The sequence below is a fragment of the Oryzias latipes genome, chromosome 4 (genome assembly GCF_002234675.1).
Source record: "Oryzias latipes chromosome 4, ASM223467v1".
Taxonomy (NCBI): Eukaryota; Metazoa; Chordata; class Actinopteri; order Beloniformes; family Adrianichthyidae; genus Oryzias; species Oryzias latipes.
Genome location: NC_019862.2, coordinates 31,262,623 through 31,281,966, shown reverse-complemented (window position 1 = coordinate 31,281,966; position 19,344 = coordinate 31,262,623). Strand labels below are relative to the sequence as shown.

General features: G+C 39.5%; 1 protein-coding gene across 1 annotated transcript in view; it reads left to right on the top strand.

Moving 5' to 3' along the window:
- faf1 (Fas associated factor 1) overlaps window positions 1-19,344 on the top strand; it is a 60,525-nt gene that overhangs the window by 20,912 nt on the left and 20,269 nt on the right. Inside the window, exons 8-13 of the mRNA XM_004068368.4 lie at window positions 1,299-1,385; window positions 9,334-9,429; window positions 9,504-9,627; window positions 9,722-9,785; window positions 9,896-9,977; window positions 19,107-19,261. Coding sequence (XP_004068416.1) covers window positions 1,299-1,385; window positions 9,334-9,429; window positions 9,504-9,627; window positions 9,722-9,785; window positions 9,896-9,977; window positions 19,107-19,261 — 608 coding nt within the window. The remainder of the gene's footprint in view (window positions 1-1,298; window positions 1,386-9,333; window positions 9,430-9,503; window positions 9,628-9,721; window positions 9,786-9,895; window positions 9,978-19,106; window positions 19,262-19,344) is intronic.

Genomic DNA, 19,344 nt, shown 5'->3' with positions numbered 1-19,344 from the left:
TGCTGTCTGCTAACTGTTTAAAAGCCAGGAATGTTATTAAATGATGCAGATACAGCGTCCGTGCATGAATGGGAGAAGAGAAATACTGTTCATTTCAGAGCGTTGGGCTGTTGTCGCTGGGAATTAGCTGTGGCATCCGAGGAATGCTAATAACGCTGCCTGGGTTTTCTTTCCTCTTTTCTTTTCTCCTCCTCTTCTTTTGACTCGTGTCCTCCTTTATTTTCTGTTCAGATTTTTCCTCCCCTGTTTTGATACGAGGAAATCTGATCAAATCTATTGATGCAACAACCGATAACACTTCTGACAAGTTTGTGAAGTGTGTTTGTTATTTGGAACTGAGCTTCCCCACAATCACGTTATGATCCTGCAAAGAATGATGTTCAGTTAGGCGTCACATTTATCAGAATCATAGTATTTAGACTTTTCATTAGTACGTATACTGCAGAAGGAGGTAGCCTAAAAGTAGGAAAAGAACACTGATCTTAAGAAAATCCCTAGAAAGTAGTAAAATGATCTGTCCATGCAGAAGTCAACAAAAAAATCTGATGGTAAGAAATCAAAATCTAGAAACAAGGAGTCCCACACGAGCATTCAGAAAGGGACAAATAAGCTAAAAAAGGAAACTTTTGGATAGAATTAAACAGCCCAATTATAAGTATTTTTTCATTTGCTTGTTCTCAGCAAATGTTTTCTTTTTTCAGTTTTTAGTGTACTTATTTATTTGTATTTAGTTACAGTGACAAAAAACTAGTGGAAATGACCCATTTTAGAACAAGACATGAACAAAATGAGAATACTATCTTAGTACCATTTAAAACAAAATCGTACTTAAATCAAAATGTTCTATTGTCAAGAGTATAGAGATAAAGAATTTACACTAATTCTAAGAATTGTTTCATTTTCCTAAATAGATTTATGTTCTTAAAGTGCTGGGATGTAACTCTTTTTTTTTTTTTAAATTCTCGATTGTGCTGACTTTGAGAAAAGCTTGGAAAGATGGAGAGCAAAGATAAGTTAAAGATTTTCAACCCCTGAAAGTGTCAAATAGTTTGCAGATTACGAGTATTTATCAGAGTCCACAACCTTCAGACCAATCAGGATTTGTTGGTTTCAAACCAAGAAGAATTTGTGAAGAAACAGAGAATATTTCTAGGTTTGCTTTATGCTCCTAAGGTTTGAATACAAGCCAACTTCCTGCTCCGAGTTTGTATTTTTCAATAAAGGACAAAGTTTTATTGCAGTAGCCTCCAATTTAGACTACAAGCAAGTTAAACTAAACTGTCTTTTTCTGTTTCCAGGTGAAGAGGAACATTTCCGACTTGACCAACATCCCAGTTCGGCATCAGCAGTGGGAGGGATGGCCGGCGTCTGCTTCGGATGATTCTGTAAGATCCACAAAACACCAAGTTACTATAACAAAAGTCCCATAAATGAGAAAAACTCAGGTTAAAGTCGATTTATTTTGAAAATGCTTTTCTCAATAACATAATTTTCCATCATCCTCGCTGTCTGTCAGAAGCAGCAAGTAAGATGTTAAAGCTAATTAAGATGTCAAAGTCCCGGGTCTCTATTTGTGGACATTAAAGCTCACATCATGGAGTGCCGCTGACCTCTCCGTCCCAGGGCTGCTCTTCCCAACCATTCACTCTGCACACAGTGGAGCTGATCAGAGCCCGCCCTCATACAGGACCATGAGAAACCTCTGACCCCTTTTGTTTCACCCTTCTTTGACGGCATATGTGTTCCCATGCTAATGGTTTGGGACGGGTTACCAATGCCGCATGGCGAAGCTGCCCGGGTGCACGTTGTTGTGTCAAAGCCCGGCTAACGTTTTCCTTGTGGCTGTATTTGTTTTGGAAAATCCATGTTGACTTGGCCTTTTTTTAATCTGTACATTGTCACATGTGTCCTGTGCAGGAAGGGTCCATCATAACAAATGAGCTTTAGCCACACGGCGATATGCTTTTTGTGTTACCTTCTCGTGTCCTAGATGGATTTGCAGGAACTTGAAATTATTCTGTTTTGGTCAAACCTAATGAGGGATTTCAACCTTTTGGGAAAAAATAAGTTATTTTATTCTGCTAAAACAGTTCTGTTTTAGCCACTACAGCTCAGATGATCCAACGGTGAAGCCCTAAAACACACCGTACTGCTTCAGTACAGCTTTGTCGTTGTTTATCTGACTACCGGAGGAAAAGCAAAATGTTGTTTGTCAAAATTTGTTTTAAATCCATCAAAAACTGTAATTACCTACCTTTACATTTGGTATCACTGAAAATGTCATCTGTTGATACCTAAAGGAGATGTGGTGTTCCCTCATTTATCGAGGGGGTTGTGTTGTATAGATAACCTGCAATAGGTGAAGCCGCCTAAAACTCCTCACTACACACTTTCTACACTTTTCTCTGTTCAAACCTTGATAGAAAAAAAAGTCCAGTGTTCTAGAATGAACCCAAAATTCTGCTCGCCTCAGCAAGCCGATGGCACTCCGCCCAAAGACAGAGTAGATTGATTGACAAGGTCACGAGCCAATCAGGTGGCAGAACATGTTACGTTGCTTAAAAAGAACAAAAAAACGCGCTAAATTGCACTAAAACAAATCCTCAAAACAGCGAGGTTGCAAAAGGTGAACCGTGACTTATCAAAGGAACACTGTAATTCTGTAGTATGCTGTGGTTGGGAAGTACTTACGGTAGGTATAGAAATATTTCTGCATAAGACATTTGCATTACTGTTAGCCATACTCCAACGTACATATACATAGTACACACCTATTGTTTGAGGATCGTCCCTGGATTTTGGTTGGCAGCCAGGCAAAGGACGATAAATTTGATGTGGTCGTGAGCTCCGTCATTTCCTGACGAACACGCCTCGGCCGTGTCTGTTCTCTCTTTGAGGAGAAATATTAGGGAGCAGAGAGACGACAAAGAAGAATAACGGCCTCTGCACTTACCATAGCCCCCTTGTTGAAACGTCTGAAGGTTTTAACAGGGAAAGCCGGCGGCCTGGCTGGCCTAGTGGGCGGGTGGGGAGCCAGCATTTGCGTCTCGCTCATTAGCCCAGGCTCATCTCTGGGGGTTTGGGTCAATACCGACGGCAGAGGCCCATATTGCTTTTAGCTCTTCACGCTGTCCGACTTACAAATGATTTGACGACCATTTAGCTCTGTGTTCAAGTGAGTGGGATCCCTGTGGTTACCTCGCTTATTTACTTTAGCGTATTTATTTGCATTTATGTTATTTTTTTGGTGTTTTCATTTTGTTCTTTGTGCAGAAAACATTATGACATATTTAGGTGTAACGGCACAAACCATGTTTGATTGATACATGTGCAAAATGTTGTTCCTGTTAGTTTTCAGAACAGGTGATTAAAAATTCTGTGACATTTCTCCAAAGCACACTTGAGGCAGTGCAGCTGTCCTTCCATTTTTGACAAATCAAATATTTCCTTTTATGTGTTCACAAGTATACAGTTTGTAATATAGTCCCGCCTAGCCAACTGAAGGATTATGAGAGGAAGCACACTGTCCTTGTGTGACTGTTTGTCTGAGCATTTGTTTTCATTTTCTTTGGGTTTAGCACATCACCAGAGCCTCCACAGCATTGGAGAAAGTTCCCGAGCAGAGGGAAGTGTGTTGGGCTTTGCAATAGTTAAAACTTGACGGAATTCACTTTATTCCAAGTAGATCAAATCAAATACTCTGGCATTATTTACAAATACCATGATGTAGCTCTGCCTCCAAATGCCTCTTGATTCTGGAGGCTTTGGAAAAGCTTTTCGGAACAGCGCAGAGGATGATGACAGGGGTCTTCACAACAGCTGATCTGAGAGGCCAACTGGACTCCAGCATCCTCTGCTGATGGAGCTACACTGATCAAGCCTTCTTCTGTTGTGTACTTTGAGTTTTCCAGCTTTTTTCCTCCAACAGTTTGGCATCAGACGTTCCAGAAAAGGCTTAATGCCATCAGAGAGGTTTTGAATTTCTGTGCTTTTTATCCACACCTGTTGCTATGATCGACAGCCAGGACTTATTGCCTGTCATGTACCTGCTCACCAACCCTCCTAGTAGATAATTCTTGACATTTATGCAGTGTTTCATGGTGTTTGCTAATGTATTAATGCCGAGTAGCCTCTGAGATGCCTGGCCTCGTAGTGCAGCGCCCGTTTCCCAGCAGCCAAAAAAAGGAATCATTCTGCACCTGATTGGGGCCTTTGGAACCAAGAGTTTATTGAAGAGGGCCCTGTGGTTACCGTAGCAACAGACTTAACCAATACCCTCCAGCAGATTGTAGGCCAGCATCAGAGAGCCCTCAGAAATGATGTAGCTCGACATTTTGTGGAGTCTTTTCCTTCAAATTAGCCGTCTGTGTAGCTGGGAGGACGTTGAAGTGTTCTTCAGAGGAAATGTTCTCCTCATCTAGAGTTTAGTCTCATTTAAGCATCGGTGAATGACAACATGCCCTCTTTTTTTTTCTTTTTACATCGCAATAGCGCAAAACTTCTCAGAAACCACCTTTGTGTCCTCCTCAAAGCCCCACCCTGCCTTTTTTTCTGTCAGCGTTGTGTTGCTGCATAAACAACATGGTGGAGTAACGCGGTTTACTGTGGTTGTGATAGCCTTCTCTGCAGCTGTCAGCGGTAATTATCTCACTCTCACAGCCAGACACCCAATCCAAACACTGCCGACACTAGAAAAGAAAAATGAAACACGCAGAGAAAAAAGGAGGGAGAGGAGCGGAGAAAAAGAAAAAGAATAGCAGAAGAGGGTAAAAAGAGCCAAGGGGGGAGATGGACAGGAGGGTGGGGATAACAGAGGGGAAATTCTTTCCCTGTATCTGCCGCTGAATGCTTCCAGTCTCAATGCAAGTGTTAATTAAAAGAATCCAAAAAAGAGGAGCCAGTTCCTTTTGTGTGGAGATGAGAAGAGGGTCACTTGGGGAGGGGGGGGTTAACCTCATCCTCCCCGGACCTCGTGCCCTGCGGCGCATGAACCTTGTTTCCACGTTTCACCACTGAAGCGCTGAGCTACACTCGTGTTCTTCAAGATGATGGACGCCATTGGGTCAAAGCGAGGAAGACGTCTGAGAGCCACTCAACACAAGCCCCCCTTTTCACTTCCCCTCCTTCATTAATTCAGGCTGTCATTGAAGCGGGAAGTGACCAACTTTATTTATACACTTAAGTCCTCAGCCAAGAGCCTCTCTTTCAGAGCAGAAAACGATTTTTTGAGATCTTCTCAGAAGTTGCTGTTAAGATTTGACTGTCAACCAGAGAACAAAACCTTTGAACGATTACCTTTGTCATTTACATTTCTCTACTTTTCCCTAATACCTTCAGCCATCCAATCCCAGCAGCCTTTGATCACAAACATGGTGTTACCATCCACTCCGTTTTCCAATCTTTCAAAGGGGCTGGAAGAAAAAACATCCCATTTCAACGCCTGAACATCCTATCTTTGCTGCTTTTACATTTTCTCTGCCATTTTTCATTCTGTGTTTGCAAGTTATCAGTGAGGACATCCTGAAGGTCTGCTCGTGTGTGGTTATGTCGATCAACCGAAATCAGATCTATTTTTATTTGTTGCAATTTCAATTCAAGAAATTATTGAAAGAAATAATCAAATGGATAATGTACATATTGGTATAAACGCTGCTTTTGGTTAGTTTTTGATGTAAAAGTTCCTAATTTTATCAATGAAAGATCCAGTTGTGTAAAATCATTTTTCTTAACCAAACAAATGTGGTTTTGGGTGGACGTGTATAAGTAAGAGTGATATGTAATGTATCCACGGTGAACTCCTGTGCATTTAGGCTTCACTGAACGTCATGTTTTCATTTGGGACTCCACCTTGTGAGTGATGGCTCCTTCCATTCCTATACTGACTCCAGATTGACCAGAGTTGGAGTGAAAGACCCACTCTGATGAAAATGCTGTTTTTATCGTGTTCTTATGGCTTTTTCTGATGGAAACCATATATAAAGAAAATTAAACTTCAGATTGCATTTCTGAATGTTTATTCAAATAGTTGTGAATCAGAAGCAGAAAAGCAAATTGCATCGTCAGAAGCTATGTCTTACAAAACAACAGAGGTTTTTTTGATTTTGTCAAGAACAGCAGAATCAAAATTCAGACCACAGAGAAGGTTTTGACAATAGATCAAAAGATGATCGGGACTTCAGAGCCATTGGTCCATCTCCTGGATTTGTGTTCTTTAGTTGCACTGGGACTGAATCTACTGACTTGTTCAAAAAAAGTCATTGAAGGCTTTTGGGAAATACAAACAAGTCAAATTGTTAAGGTAGTAAATGGGAAAACCAGGTTAAAAGTCCTCTAAAGTAGACGATGATGTACTATTTTTATATGTACACAAAGATGTTCATGTATGCCTGGTTGGAAATCAGTGTTTAGGATTTTAGTTTGAATTAACTATGGAAGCATGACAGTTGTTATCACATTCTGTTTTTGTCACAGAATTTAGTTTTATAGTGTGATGTTTTCGTAACCCAGTCCTTGGCGATGCTCCGTCCTTTTTTTAAATCTGAATGTCTCATTTGCTCAACAAACGTCTCTCCGGTACAAAGTTGGTTAGGGTTGAATTGCACGGACAAAGACGAAGCAATCCAGTTGAGTGTTCTTCGTAGGTGTTCCTCCTGCATCCTTGCTCTGACACCGACGTGCTTTTCATTGTCAAGCAAACACTTGCTTTGAATTGGTGACATAAGAAACACAATCTGTTTCTTCTGCATTGTGTGAGTGCAGTGCTGGGCTTTTCAATGAGTAATCGGTGAGGCACTTTTACAAAAAAAAGCTGATGTGTGATGTCATTCCGGGTTTGCAGTTTAAATCGCGCTAGGCAGTCTAGACGGTGCGCTTAAGACAACACAGAGGAAGAACACTCATCAAGATATTATTCTTTCTCAAATGTCACGGGAGATACTGGCTTTCTCATATATCATCTCATTTGTTGCTGCGCTGGTGGGAATTATAAACACAGGGGTCAATATTAGAACCGGCTTCAGTATATCCCCACTCGTCCTCCTGAAAGCTTCAATAAATGGCTGTTTTTCTATTAAAGATCAGTGTGACAGAACTCATTTTCTCCGTTTAGCAGAAAAATCGATATGTAAACAGGGAAGATGGTTTGACTTGTAAAGAAAGAAACTCGCCATTTTTTAGTTCTAAGAATTTACATGTCCGGAATAGTTTCACAAGGATCAGATCTTCAAAATAAAAAATGAAAAAAAAAAACCTCATATGAGCAAAAAATTTGGAGAAAGTCATCGTTACGAAAAATGAAATTGATGTAAGGCCTGTACATCCATTTAGCGGTTAAATGTAAAAATGTTTTTGGTTTTTAGGATAACTTTTGATCTACAACTTTGGTTCTTTCCATGCATACATTTCTAATCATCTTTGTTGGTTTGTTTTTCGTAACTTTAGACAGAAATTGCATCTTTAAGCATGTTTTTAGTAGAAAATGTGTTTGTGTGCTTTGGATCATCACTGTTTCATTACCCTTTTTGTTCAAACTGTATCTGTTAGACTATTATGGTTTGGTGTTTGGTTCTGCTCAGTTAAAACTAAATGCAAAATGAGCCCAAACCAGCATCCTTCCACCTCCATGACAGACCGGTGTCTGTGCTGGGAGAAAAAACAATGTTTGACATTTTTTTAAATTATTTAATGTGGTTTGTTTATATGTAAAAATGCAAGACTCTCCACAAAGTTCTGTCAATATAAAGTATTATTTTTTAAAATGATGCCATTCTTTTTATAGTCTTTTATCTTATTTTGTTTAATTCAATTTTATCTATATGACCCAATATTACAACAATAGTCATCTCAGTGGGCTTCATATCGGTAAGGAAAAACTCCTAAAAAAAAAGATTCTGGAAAAAAATGAAACCTCAGGGGTGTCCACACGAAGGAGGGATCCTCCCCCATGATGGACAGGCCATGAACCAGAACTCTAGGAGAGAATTAGCTTATCTAACTCTACAACTACATGTTTCTATAGATGGGCTTCATCCAGATTGTCTTAAACATCCAACGTAAAAATAATACATTCAGAGTCTAGATTCAAGTCTTTGCTTTGAGAAATGTTGAGTTAATTGTTCTTAAGCTTGGAGTATTTGGGTTTGATCTACAGGTCTATATGTCGGCTGCATGAACTTATGTCAAACCAAAAAAAACATTAAATATAAAAACAGGAACCTCATTAAAACTATTAAAAAGGTGTTAAAGTTGTTCAACAGAACCAACTCTGCTGGTCACACGCTGCTTTTGCATGTTGGAATTGATAAAGTCCTTCTTCAGACATTTTACTATAAATAAAACATCTTTAAATGAATGGAAATGTAATATTTAACTTATTTTTTTAAAGAGCGTGTTGGGACAATAGCAACACACAAGGTGTTTTTGTTTCATGCATTTTACTGAATATCGCCTTGATTAAACTAGAAAATAGAGTTTGTTGTGTTGGTCACAGTTGCTGACAAGCTCTGCTGGTTACACCATTCACTCCTGTCTCGTTTTGGGGAGAAGCTCCCTTCAGTCTGTGCAGTTCTTTTCAGATTCAGTCGGCGTTGCATGTAATCGTCTCCTGATTCACCCGTGTCCAGCTGTTCTTTGTGCGTCTTAGTACCTGACAATGGAAGCAGATCAGAGGACCTCTGCGGGGTCGAGCAGCTTCTTTGCCGCTTATTACAGCCAGCTTCCCTGCTTTCCCCTCTGTTGTTTAGGAGTGCATTCTCCCAGAAAAGTCTTTGCTTCTGGGCTTTCTGATGGCCTCTTGTCAATTAGTCAGTGGGTGAATAAATGGTTGCATTATTCCTCGGTAATGCAACATTCAAGCAGGCTTTGAGAAATGCTGACCGGTCATTCATTAGTAATTGTGGACCTAAACAAACATCCGCAGCTTCACGATGTCTTTAGTATTTTTTAAATAGTTCTAGAACTTATTCCAAGTGTTATTGTTCTTCCAAAATAGTGCGTTTATTATCCCCAAAGATCTGATACAAGACACTGTAGCTGTAATGAGTCCCAGCTGACTTTTTCAGGCTATGGATTTGGGAGCTCATTAGTCAGTCACACCTTTCCAGAAAACCACTGAAGGTGTAGAGAAGCAGCTTTAGTTTAGTTTAGTTTAGTTTTTAAAGAATTTGGTTTATAAATCATTGATTTCAAGTGGAATTTGTTTTTTGGTTAGTTTTATTATAGTGAATATTCAATTTATGAATAATGGAGTTAGTAAAGCATTTTATTTATGAATGGGATTGTTCTTGCTCATCAGACCAGACATAATGTTCCTTTTTCTTGTTTTTTGGTTCGTAGATGACACTAGCCCTCTCTGGAATCAGCTATCCCTGCCATCACCTTAGTGTTTGTCGAAGATCCTCACCAGCCAACATGCAGGAACCCACAGAAGAGGTGCTTCACATAAAAGCCGACGTGCGTTTCCTCCGTTCTCCCTGAGGACAAGCTAACGTCTGATTTGCCTCCAGAGTGCAGACGTCCACATGATCAGCGACAGCGAGGGCGACGATTTCGAAGATGCTTCTGAATTCGGTGTGGACGACACAGAGATGTTCGGAATGGGATCCTCAACCTGTCGGAAATCTCCTATGAGTGAGTGGACGGAAAAGCTCATTGAAAGGGAAGTGAAACCCTGGCTTCATACTGTAATTCCCCGAATAAACTGCTTTTTTTTCTCTCTCTGTAGTGCCAGAGAATAGTGAGAATGAAGCAGATGCCTTACTTCATTTTACTGCCGAATTTTCCTCAAGGTGAGTTCTGTGTCAGGGACTGATTTGAGGAATCTTTATATACCAAATGGCTTGAATGTAGCCATGTTTCCCATTTGGATTGAAGAGTAAACCTGCTCTGTGTGTGGTAGGTATGGAGAGACCCACCCAATGTTCTTCATAGGCTCTTTGGAGGCAGCGTCTCAAGAGGCCTTCTATGGCAAAGCCAGAGATGTAAGTCAACTGTCCAGAATGTCAGATGTGCTTTGATCGCTAACCTTTTTGCTGCAAGTGTGTGAAAGGAATTATAATTTTCTTTCTTTCGAATGTTTTATATTTACATCTTTTATGGATATATTTCATAAACTGACAGAGGGGGACTGCAAACGGAGTAGGATGTTATTCATCCTTTCTCTGTTAAGTGAAAAGCTGTATTACTCCTATATTTTGATTTTAAAATTAAACTTGTGGGACTTTAAAACCCCAATAATAAGTGTTAAAACAAGCCCTGATAAATGACTACATTGATATTTCCAGTTCACAGTATATATGTTAACTCTGTCACTTCATAAAAACAGTGTATTATTATCTCTGAACACAGATCTGGCTGTTAAATGATCTTTTCCTGTCACCCAGATTGTGGGAAGGAAAACATTCTCATCATATGTAACCTGCAAAGGCTTCTTAATTGCTGAATATTGGTGGAAAAAATGGTCAAATCAATAATTTAATGTCTCAAGACAATAAAAAACACTAACCTGAACCTTACTTTGGTTTATAATTTAGTCAATGGAACTTCCTATGAACATGTCTGGTTTCACAATAACCTCTGTTATTATGTGGTAAATTAAAACCTTGCGTTTGGAACTGTGTGATAACCCTTTGCTGCTTCAGTGGTAATTAAGAGAGAAGACCAGAGACGACTAAACAAGTGCAATGGATTATTGATCCTCAACTAGAGAACAGTTCCCTGTAATTTACTGCTCTGGAACCGTTTGCTAACAAAAACATGTTAGGTTAGTATCTTGGAGCAGTCGTTGCTGCACATCAATTTGAGAAGAAATATTTGACACAGTTTTAAATCCAAACAAAACTGTGGTCAGTTCCTTTCAGACTGTTCAGTGAGCATCCAGCTTTATTTAGTTGAATGCTGTAAAGCTTTCAATCCATTGTTTTCCTGTTTCTCTTTCTTTATTCTAGTATCTTCCTCCATGTTTGCCGCTTAACTTCTACAATTTTTCAGCTATTTCAACCATTCAACTATCCAAATGTTCAGCTCTTTCAGCTTTTCCCAGCTATGACTTCTGCTCCTTCAAATCCTTGAACTTTTCCAAAATGTTCCAGGATTTCTGCCTCCATTGAAATCCATGGGGAATCCTTAGAGCAGAAGCTCGCTGGTTCGAAACCCGGCTCGCTGACATTTTTCACAAACATATCTTTTATGTTATTGAGCTGTTTTGACTTTGTTTATGGTTAACTTTGATCATTTCTTTCTTTATTTCTTTATATATATATATATATATATATATATATATATATATATATATATATATATATATATATATATATATATATATATATATATATATTTTTCCAATTATTCCCCTTTAAGTTTCATTTTTATTCAGCGATATAGCGTCAACCCTGCCTTTTCTTCTGGAAATGCAGCTCCTTCTAGTTAGATTTGAATTTGTTGTTGGAGCAATGCCTTCTGGGTAGGACAGAGCAACATGGCGGTGTCTAAACACACGTGCCGGGTGGAGTAGAGACTCAGCCGTGACACATGGAAGCCGGTTGGTGACTGAACCGCCAGGCCTTGTTTTGCAGCCGCATCACCTGTGTGCAGTCAGCGGGTTTACGGCGACCCCCTCCTGCATCGTGACGTTCTCTGTAGTCAGATGTGAAGCCATCTGTCCTGACAGCTGAAGCTTGGTCAAAACCGCTCATGGAGATGAGATGGTTTCAGATGGCACTTGAACTTGATCCATTTCTGTTGTTTAAGAAAATACAGGGAATGACATTGCTTCATTGTTTTCTCTGTCATGCTCCTTTCTCTGTATCTTCTGTTATGGAGCCTCACATTGACCTGATTAGCCGGTCAGGAAGGAAAACGTCTTTTGAGTTGGAGACTCAAACCTCACTTCATCCATCTGTGGTGGATGTTCTTGACTCATGCAACAGAAAAGGTTGCCTTCTCCATGTTTGGTTGCCTTTAGGCTCAGAAGTCACCTCTTTCAGAGCATCCATAATTAATTACTCATGTTGATCAAATCTGGTTTATTGATTTGATTTTGTTTGTTTTTTATGCTGAAATTGCTTAAAATAAAGACAAAATGCACCAAAAAGAGACATCAATCACATTTCACATTTCCACTGATATATACTGCACACACAGGACACATTAAATAAAAATTAAATAAATAGAGTTGGATTAATCGCTTAAAATGAATCAGGCTATCATCAATTTTTACACACTGCAGGTTAGAAGTAATTTTCCATTATCTTTGCTCTGATATTTATGCAGAAACTGAACAAACTGAATGTTGGGGTTAGGAACCCCTAAGAAAAATAGTCAAAGCATCTAATTTGTGTATGTAGATTGTGTTTTTAAAATGCAATTTCTGTATATTAGTGCGTGTTTTTTTCCTCTGTAACTTTGCATCTATGACATTGTATAACCCCATGACTCATTTTCTGAAATTTTACCCTCGTCACCGTGGCGACGGGCTTTATTTTTAGCGGTCCGCTGTCCATTTTGCTGTTCTGCAGCGTTGCCCTTTTAAGAATGCTTGTATCTACTGACAGCTTGTGTGGATTACAGCCTTATTAAACCGTGAGGACATGGCAAGATGTTGGGGGTTCAGATCCCCAGGAGAACAAAGGAAGAGGGTTATATAAATGACTTAAAGGGTACAATTATCAACACGGTCCGAACTGTGAGATGAAAGCTTTTTTCCCCACTCGGTGGAAAAAATGACGCGTAAACATATTTTCTGCTGGGAAATTTAACCCTATATTGAAGCCTGGCATCGTGCCTTCATCTCAGCTGATCTCCTCTTCTAAGCCAGCACAATATGGCGGATGTGTCTGTGGTGATTCACTGTGTGTGTGTGTGTGTGTGTGTGGGTATGTGTGTGTACTGTACCGCTGTGCTGTACACTGCACAGGGCCACAGAAATATTTATTTTCACCGCATTTCGCTTCACTCTGACTGAGCTTGATTTAGCCCGCCAACTGTGCGGCGGTTAAAATGGCTTTAGAGAAGCTGTTGAGCACGAGGACTTTTTATGAAAAACGGAAGCGATTTCTTGTTTGTCATGTTTTGTCACAAGTAGCCTGGACGACAGGCCAGAACATGCTGCTTTTGATGGTTTCACAACACAGTAGCATATGTGCACACATTACAGCAGCCATTCAGCCGTCTCTTCATTCGCTGTTCGCCTTGTCTTGTTAAAAAATCCTATTTTTTCTCAGGGAAAAGGCCCAGATTATTACAAGGACACTGGAATGGGGGCAGATTTAGCAGATAACTTTGCTGTTTTATAAACAGAGGAATCAGTGGCACTCTCCCAAAGACGGGGAAAGCTAATCACTAAGCAAAACACTGCATTTGATGAAGTGTTTCTAAAGGTGTGTGTTGGGGCTCTGTTGAGATGGACTCAATCCATCCTTAATGAAAATGCTTTGGGCTGCAGAGCTGAGCTGAACTCTCCTGGGGATCAGCGGCTGGTCGGAGCGCACAGAGAAACGGGCCACCCATCACCAACCACGATCCCCGCTAAATCCCCATCAACGCCGTGGTTAATCACTCTAACCCCGCTCTCCACGCCGCTCTCCTGTCTGCCACACACAAAGACGCATCAAAATTCATAGCCTTTCTGGAGTGGGGAGTTCAGGGATTTATCACTGCCAAGTATCCACTTTAAACCCTGGCAGTAGCTCTCCAGAGTCAAGAGGAAAGAGCAGCCGCTCGGCGTACGACACTGAGACGTATACATTTACCAGATCTATGTAGAGGGCAGAGACCGCCAAAGAGAATTACCATCCAAACAGATATAGACTGAGGCAACAAAAGAAAGAAAATAAAAATTCATGATGTAAGTTTTTTCTCACAAAACTGTCTATTGTTTAGGTTACAGCCTAGTCTTAATGTGCACTGATGCAGGATATATCATCTTGAGATGACCTTAATTATTGAGAAAAATAAACTGAAACTCAGGAAACAGAAGCACTTCTTGGAGTTGGCCTGCATTATGAACACAGACTTGATCTGTCAGACATGAGGATCCTGTCCTGACTGTCCTAGCGTTGCTGAGGGTCTGCAGATATAACACGATGAATGTCTTTTACTGTACTCCACCTTGGAAGCACACATAAAGTATTGATGAGCTGAAGCTGAAAGCAGCTTTTAGAAAAAGCTTAAAACAAAATAAGTGTGGCTGAGTTAAATCAAGACGATGCTAAATCAAGTCCTCTTTTCTCACAGAGAAGAAGGGGTCTAAGTGTAGGGATGTCCAGGGTCTGTCTAGTTTAGTCTAGCAGTTAGTTATTCCTATTTTATGACTGATTCTATGTTTTTGTACAGTTATTGATGTGAAGCCCATTGAGACAACTGTGTTGTGATATCGAGCTATGTAAAAAAGATTGAATTCAATGAAAGTGTAATGGGCATAAATACGTTTGTGAGTTGTAAAGATGGAAAAATCAGCTAAAAGCTTGTCAAGATATATATATTAAATTCAAATAAGTCTGTAACGACCACAAATTTTAAATTCCAGGAGCTACAGACTAAACTTTAGTTTAAATTAGATGTTGGTCACCAGCTAAGGTTTTTTAGCCCACAAGGAGTCGGAGAAATCCTCTCCAAATCGGTTCTACGTTTGATTAGTCCGGTGGAAGAAAACTAGAATGAGGACAAAACTGGTGTATGAATCTACATGAAGGGTCCTGTAAAAAAAACAAGAAACAGCAGGTTTGTTTAAACAAGATAGGAAACAAGATAGGAAATGTTAAAAATAGGAATCCTCTCTACTTTAAAATTTTAAAGCACTAGATGTCATTTATAACTATTTCTTAAGGCAGAAATATATTTTTTTAACACAATGTCTACATCAATGGCACAAAGACATTGATGAGCTCTAAAAGGACCAATCTTTATAAGATGACAGATCGAGGCCTTTAGGTTGGTTTCATTTGTTTGATTTTCGATCAGATCTTCTGTCGTCGATAAATTAAACTTCTCGACCACATTCCAACATATGGCATGGTTGAAAAAGCCTCTCTGATCATTTTTATTTATCCATTTTCAAAGTGGTCCCAGGGTTCTTTTAATGATAATTTTGCCATTTTAAGCCAAAATCGTTTTCTAGGACATAGTTTCTCCAAAGCGGCAATAGTTCATAAGAAATGCGCTCTGAGTTGTTGGCGGGACCGCTGGTCACCACTCTGCGGCGCCCATAACTGAGAGCGATCTGTTTATGCGCTCCCCCAACCTAACCTTACTGCTGCAACAAAAATAGTGGTCAATATTGGAATCATCCAGCCGTCCAGTCCTGATCCAGATTCCAGCTCAGACCAGGAAAACAAAGACGTTCATGGATCTGTGTGTCTGACAGATGATCAGAATGGAGCAGAGCTGGGAGCTTGTGGCCCCGCCCAACATATTTTCTACATCACAAATGAGATCTTTTTCAGACGACATGTTTTCCTTTTCTCATGATTGACAACAATTTGAATAAAGAAATTCTCAAAAATGCAAATTTATGCTTAATTATCTTTATGCACATCCTCCATCATGAAAAATGCCACAAGAAAAAAACACCAAAACACAGATTTCATTGGAGTGGGTCTTTAATATTATTCATATTGGGCTCATTTTCAATGACTAAAGTAACAACATAGCTGGATGTCAGTCATGTACACAAATGTATGATTCTGATCCCAAAGATGGCGACTGGATTAGATCAAAGCATCTTAATTATTGAGCTCGATTTGGTTTTTTCTTGCTTTATGTAGTACCTTAAAAAAACTGTTCTAAATATTAAAATGTCAAGATAAATCTATGTATTTATTCAACAGTGTTGAACACAAGATTCACAAACGTAAGACTTACTAAAGATTTCCTGAACATTCATTCATCTTCTTCTGGTTTGTCCCTTTCGGGGTCACAGGGCTGCTGGAGCCTATCCCAGCCGCTTAGGGGCGAAGGCGGGGGACACCCTGGACAGGTCGCCAGTGTGTCGCAGGGCTTTCCTGAATCTATGTTACGGTTTTCATCACCAAACCTGATTGAGCTTTTATTTAAACCCCTAAAAATGTGAAATTTTACACTAAATCGCCTCTAATCGCATCTGATTGCAAAACCCAGTAGTTCCATGTTTGCTATCTGACCAATATCGTGTTTTTGATTTTCGATGGGCCAAAAAAAAAAAAGAGAGAAGCAGAAATGCCCGAACTCTCAAAAGAAAAAAGGTCCATGAGCTTCACACCTCAGTTGTGCAGTCTGCATTGTGATATGAGAACAATATCTTCTGGTATTTTGGTTTTTATTAATATTGGCTTTTCTTGCCGTGCAGACGGCTTTAACAGCTGAGAGTGAAGGACTTGGTCTTTGGAGGTGGAAGGGTAGGATTACATCGGTTTCAATGTGGGATTTCCAGCAGAAAACTCACCTCCTGTATTCTGAGCACTGTATTTTTCATGCCATTTAAAAAATAAAGGGGCTCTATAGGGGGCATGTAAATAAAATGTACACGAGAGAGAATGAATCTGGAGACTTCTGACTCACTCTGTAATAAGAAAGTGAATTAATAGAAGAACTCAATTGCTGTATATATATTGTTTTGTCATGTAGACTATTCCACACTAGAGACTTTTACCAAATGAGGGTTTATGATGTAATGAAAGGCTGTGGCTTTGAAGGCAGACATTCAAGTAGCTTTTTGGTGTACAAAATCTGATCTTTTAGGAACTCTTGAGTATTAAACGGAGCCCTTGTGTAATTTCTTGTGTTGGAGGTAAGAGAAACATTGATGAAACATCCCAGTTTGTTTGCTGTATGAAACCGTCAGTTTTCTCAGCACAAAGGCTGCTGGGATTTAGGTGAACAGGTGTGAGGAAGGGCTATGGGGTCACTGTCTCTCTCAGGTTGGAACCAGTAATTTAGCTGAACAGAGGGATTTTCTCCTCCCCGCTAAGACCAGCAATACAAAAGATCTAAGTTGAAAGCGGAGAGCGAACAGAGGGGTACGGACAGTTTAACTAAGATGAAGGAGTTCAGTTGGCCAAAATGCCTACATTGATTAGTCTTTACACTTACTCTAATTGAGCATGCATGTGTGAGGAGAAATCCTTCACTTGTGCATGCGTGTTGGGACACCAGCGTAAAAGTGTGTTTTTTTTTCTTCTTTCCCCTCCTTCTTTTTGTGCAACTCTCACTTTTTTCACACTCATTCCTCCCTCAAGACAGAATTTGCTTGTCTTCTCAGCATGAGTGTTTAATCTTTTCAGGCTGTTGAATCGGCCCTGTGAATGAGTCCCGGCTCCTTCCCTCTAGGAGCCCTGGAGATTATTCTAAAGCACTAATCGTTGAGCAAACACAGCAGTGCTCCTCCATTCCCATTCTACACAGTCCACAGTATAGCACAACTTCTTCTTTCAGCCCCCTCCCCTTCAGATTTTTACGCCTTGTGTAGATTTTTTTTCTTTTTTTGCTTTTTGTCGTACGTAGCCTGGACCACTGCTCCTGAGAACCGGACCCCTCAGCTCCCAGGCGCCCGCGGTTAAAGTGAACCCGGCAAAAAACGCTGCTTTTTGTTTTCGCTCTCTTATGGGAGAAGTCACATGCAATTTAAAGTGCATTATTTTCAACATTGCCCCCCCAAAACCTTTTATGCGTGTGGTTGTGTTTGTTTTTTAATTAGATTGTCTGTAAGGAAAATCTTGCAGGCTTATATGATGATGTCAATATCCTTGGATTTGGAGCTTCGTCAATATTGTCTGGCCTTGCTGCTACTAACCTGAGCAGGCTGCTGGCATTTGGTGTAAAATAAACAGAGTGATTTGTCTGTTTTGCTTTCTCCATATCCTCAAAGAATTTTATTTACAGCCCTCTTCATTTGATTTAGAGTGGTATTTGCTTTTTCTTTTTCTTTTGTCTTTGTGAGTTGAGGCTCCGCTTCGGTCTGTCAGAGTCGAGCTAGCTCTTCATCCGCCCGTAAGCTGTCAGTGATGAGACGCCCACAGGAAGCTAAACAATTTTATACAAGTCAACGAACATCTGCACAGCGTGGATTTTAAAAATCCATTTACTCCAAATCAGCTGCATCTTTAATTTCAACATTATTCTGAGAACACTTTCCTGCTACAGAACACCTCACAGTGCCTTATGTAATGTAAATTACAATAAAAATAATAGTAATCTCAATAATAGCCTCAGTATACAAAAAGTAAACGGGGAGAAACGGTCCTTAAAACCAAATTAAAACATGAGGAAATGTGAAAGCTGCATAAAAGCTCAGCTAAAAAGAGGAGTTTTAAGCTTTTTCCTAAAAAAACTACCTCAATGGATGGAATTCTATGACTTCATGTTCCTTATGATTTTATGTTTACGATACAATTACCGATATGAAGCCCATTGACATGACTATTGCTGTCATATTGGGCTAGATCAATAAAATTGAATTGAAATTGAATTGATTTTTTTTGGAAAATGCAAACCCATTGATTATTTAATCAATTATTGCTAAGCACTGGATTTTGTTACTTGAAATGAATCTATGAGATCAGAACTGGATTATAAAAACTATCAAATGATGAACTCAGTAAGGGGGGGATTATATAAACTCACTTCTTCCTGCTCCTTTTTAAGCAATCAATCAAACTTTACTTGACTTTAGTTAATGATCACTGTTTTTAATCAAGCAAACGTGATTTAAATGATTCTTTTGTTTTTTTTTATTTTCTGTCTTTTTAATTTATGCATTTCAGCATTTCTGTTATGAATTTGATAAATCTGTGTAAATTATTTATTGCTTTGACTACAATGCTTAAAATAAATCAATAAATCAAATCAAATACATAAGTAGATTTTTCCAGTTAAAGAGATTTCCTTGAGTTTTTATTTATTTAGAATCAAATAAAGATTCCCTCTGTTCAGTCTGGATTGAAATGATGGAAAATTTGATTTTTGGCCTGTAATTCTGCTTTTTCAGAAGCATGTTATAGACAAACATAACATCCACAATGTTTGTTTATTTTCTCTTAATAAAAAGTTCACTTTTATCAGGAAAGTTTGAAAAATAATAAGTGGATAAAGTATTTTCCTATCTTTGCTTAACTCTTGATTGTTGTGCTTTTCCACAGAGAAAGCTGCTGGCCATCTACCTCCACAATGATGACAGTGTTCTCAGCAACGTATTTTGCTCACAAATGATGTGCGCCGACTCCATCGTGTCCTACCTGAGCCAGAACTTCATCACGTGGGCCTGGGACGTCACTAAAGAAGCTAACAAAGCCAGGTGACCCAGCGGTTCCCAACCATCATCACAGATTACACAAACGGATTCAATGCTGGGTCAGGTTTATGGGTTAGTTTTGGGTC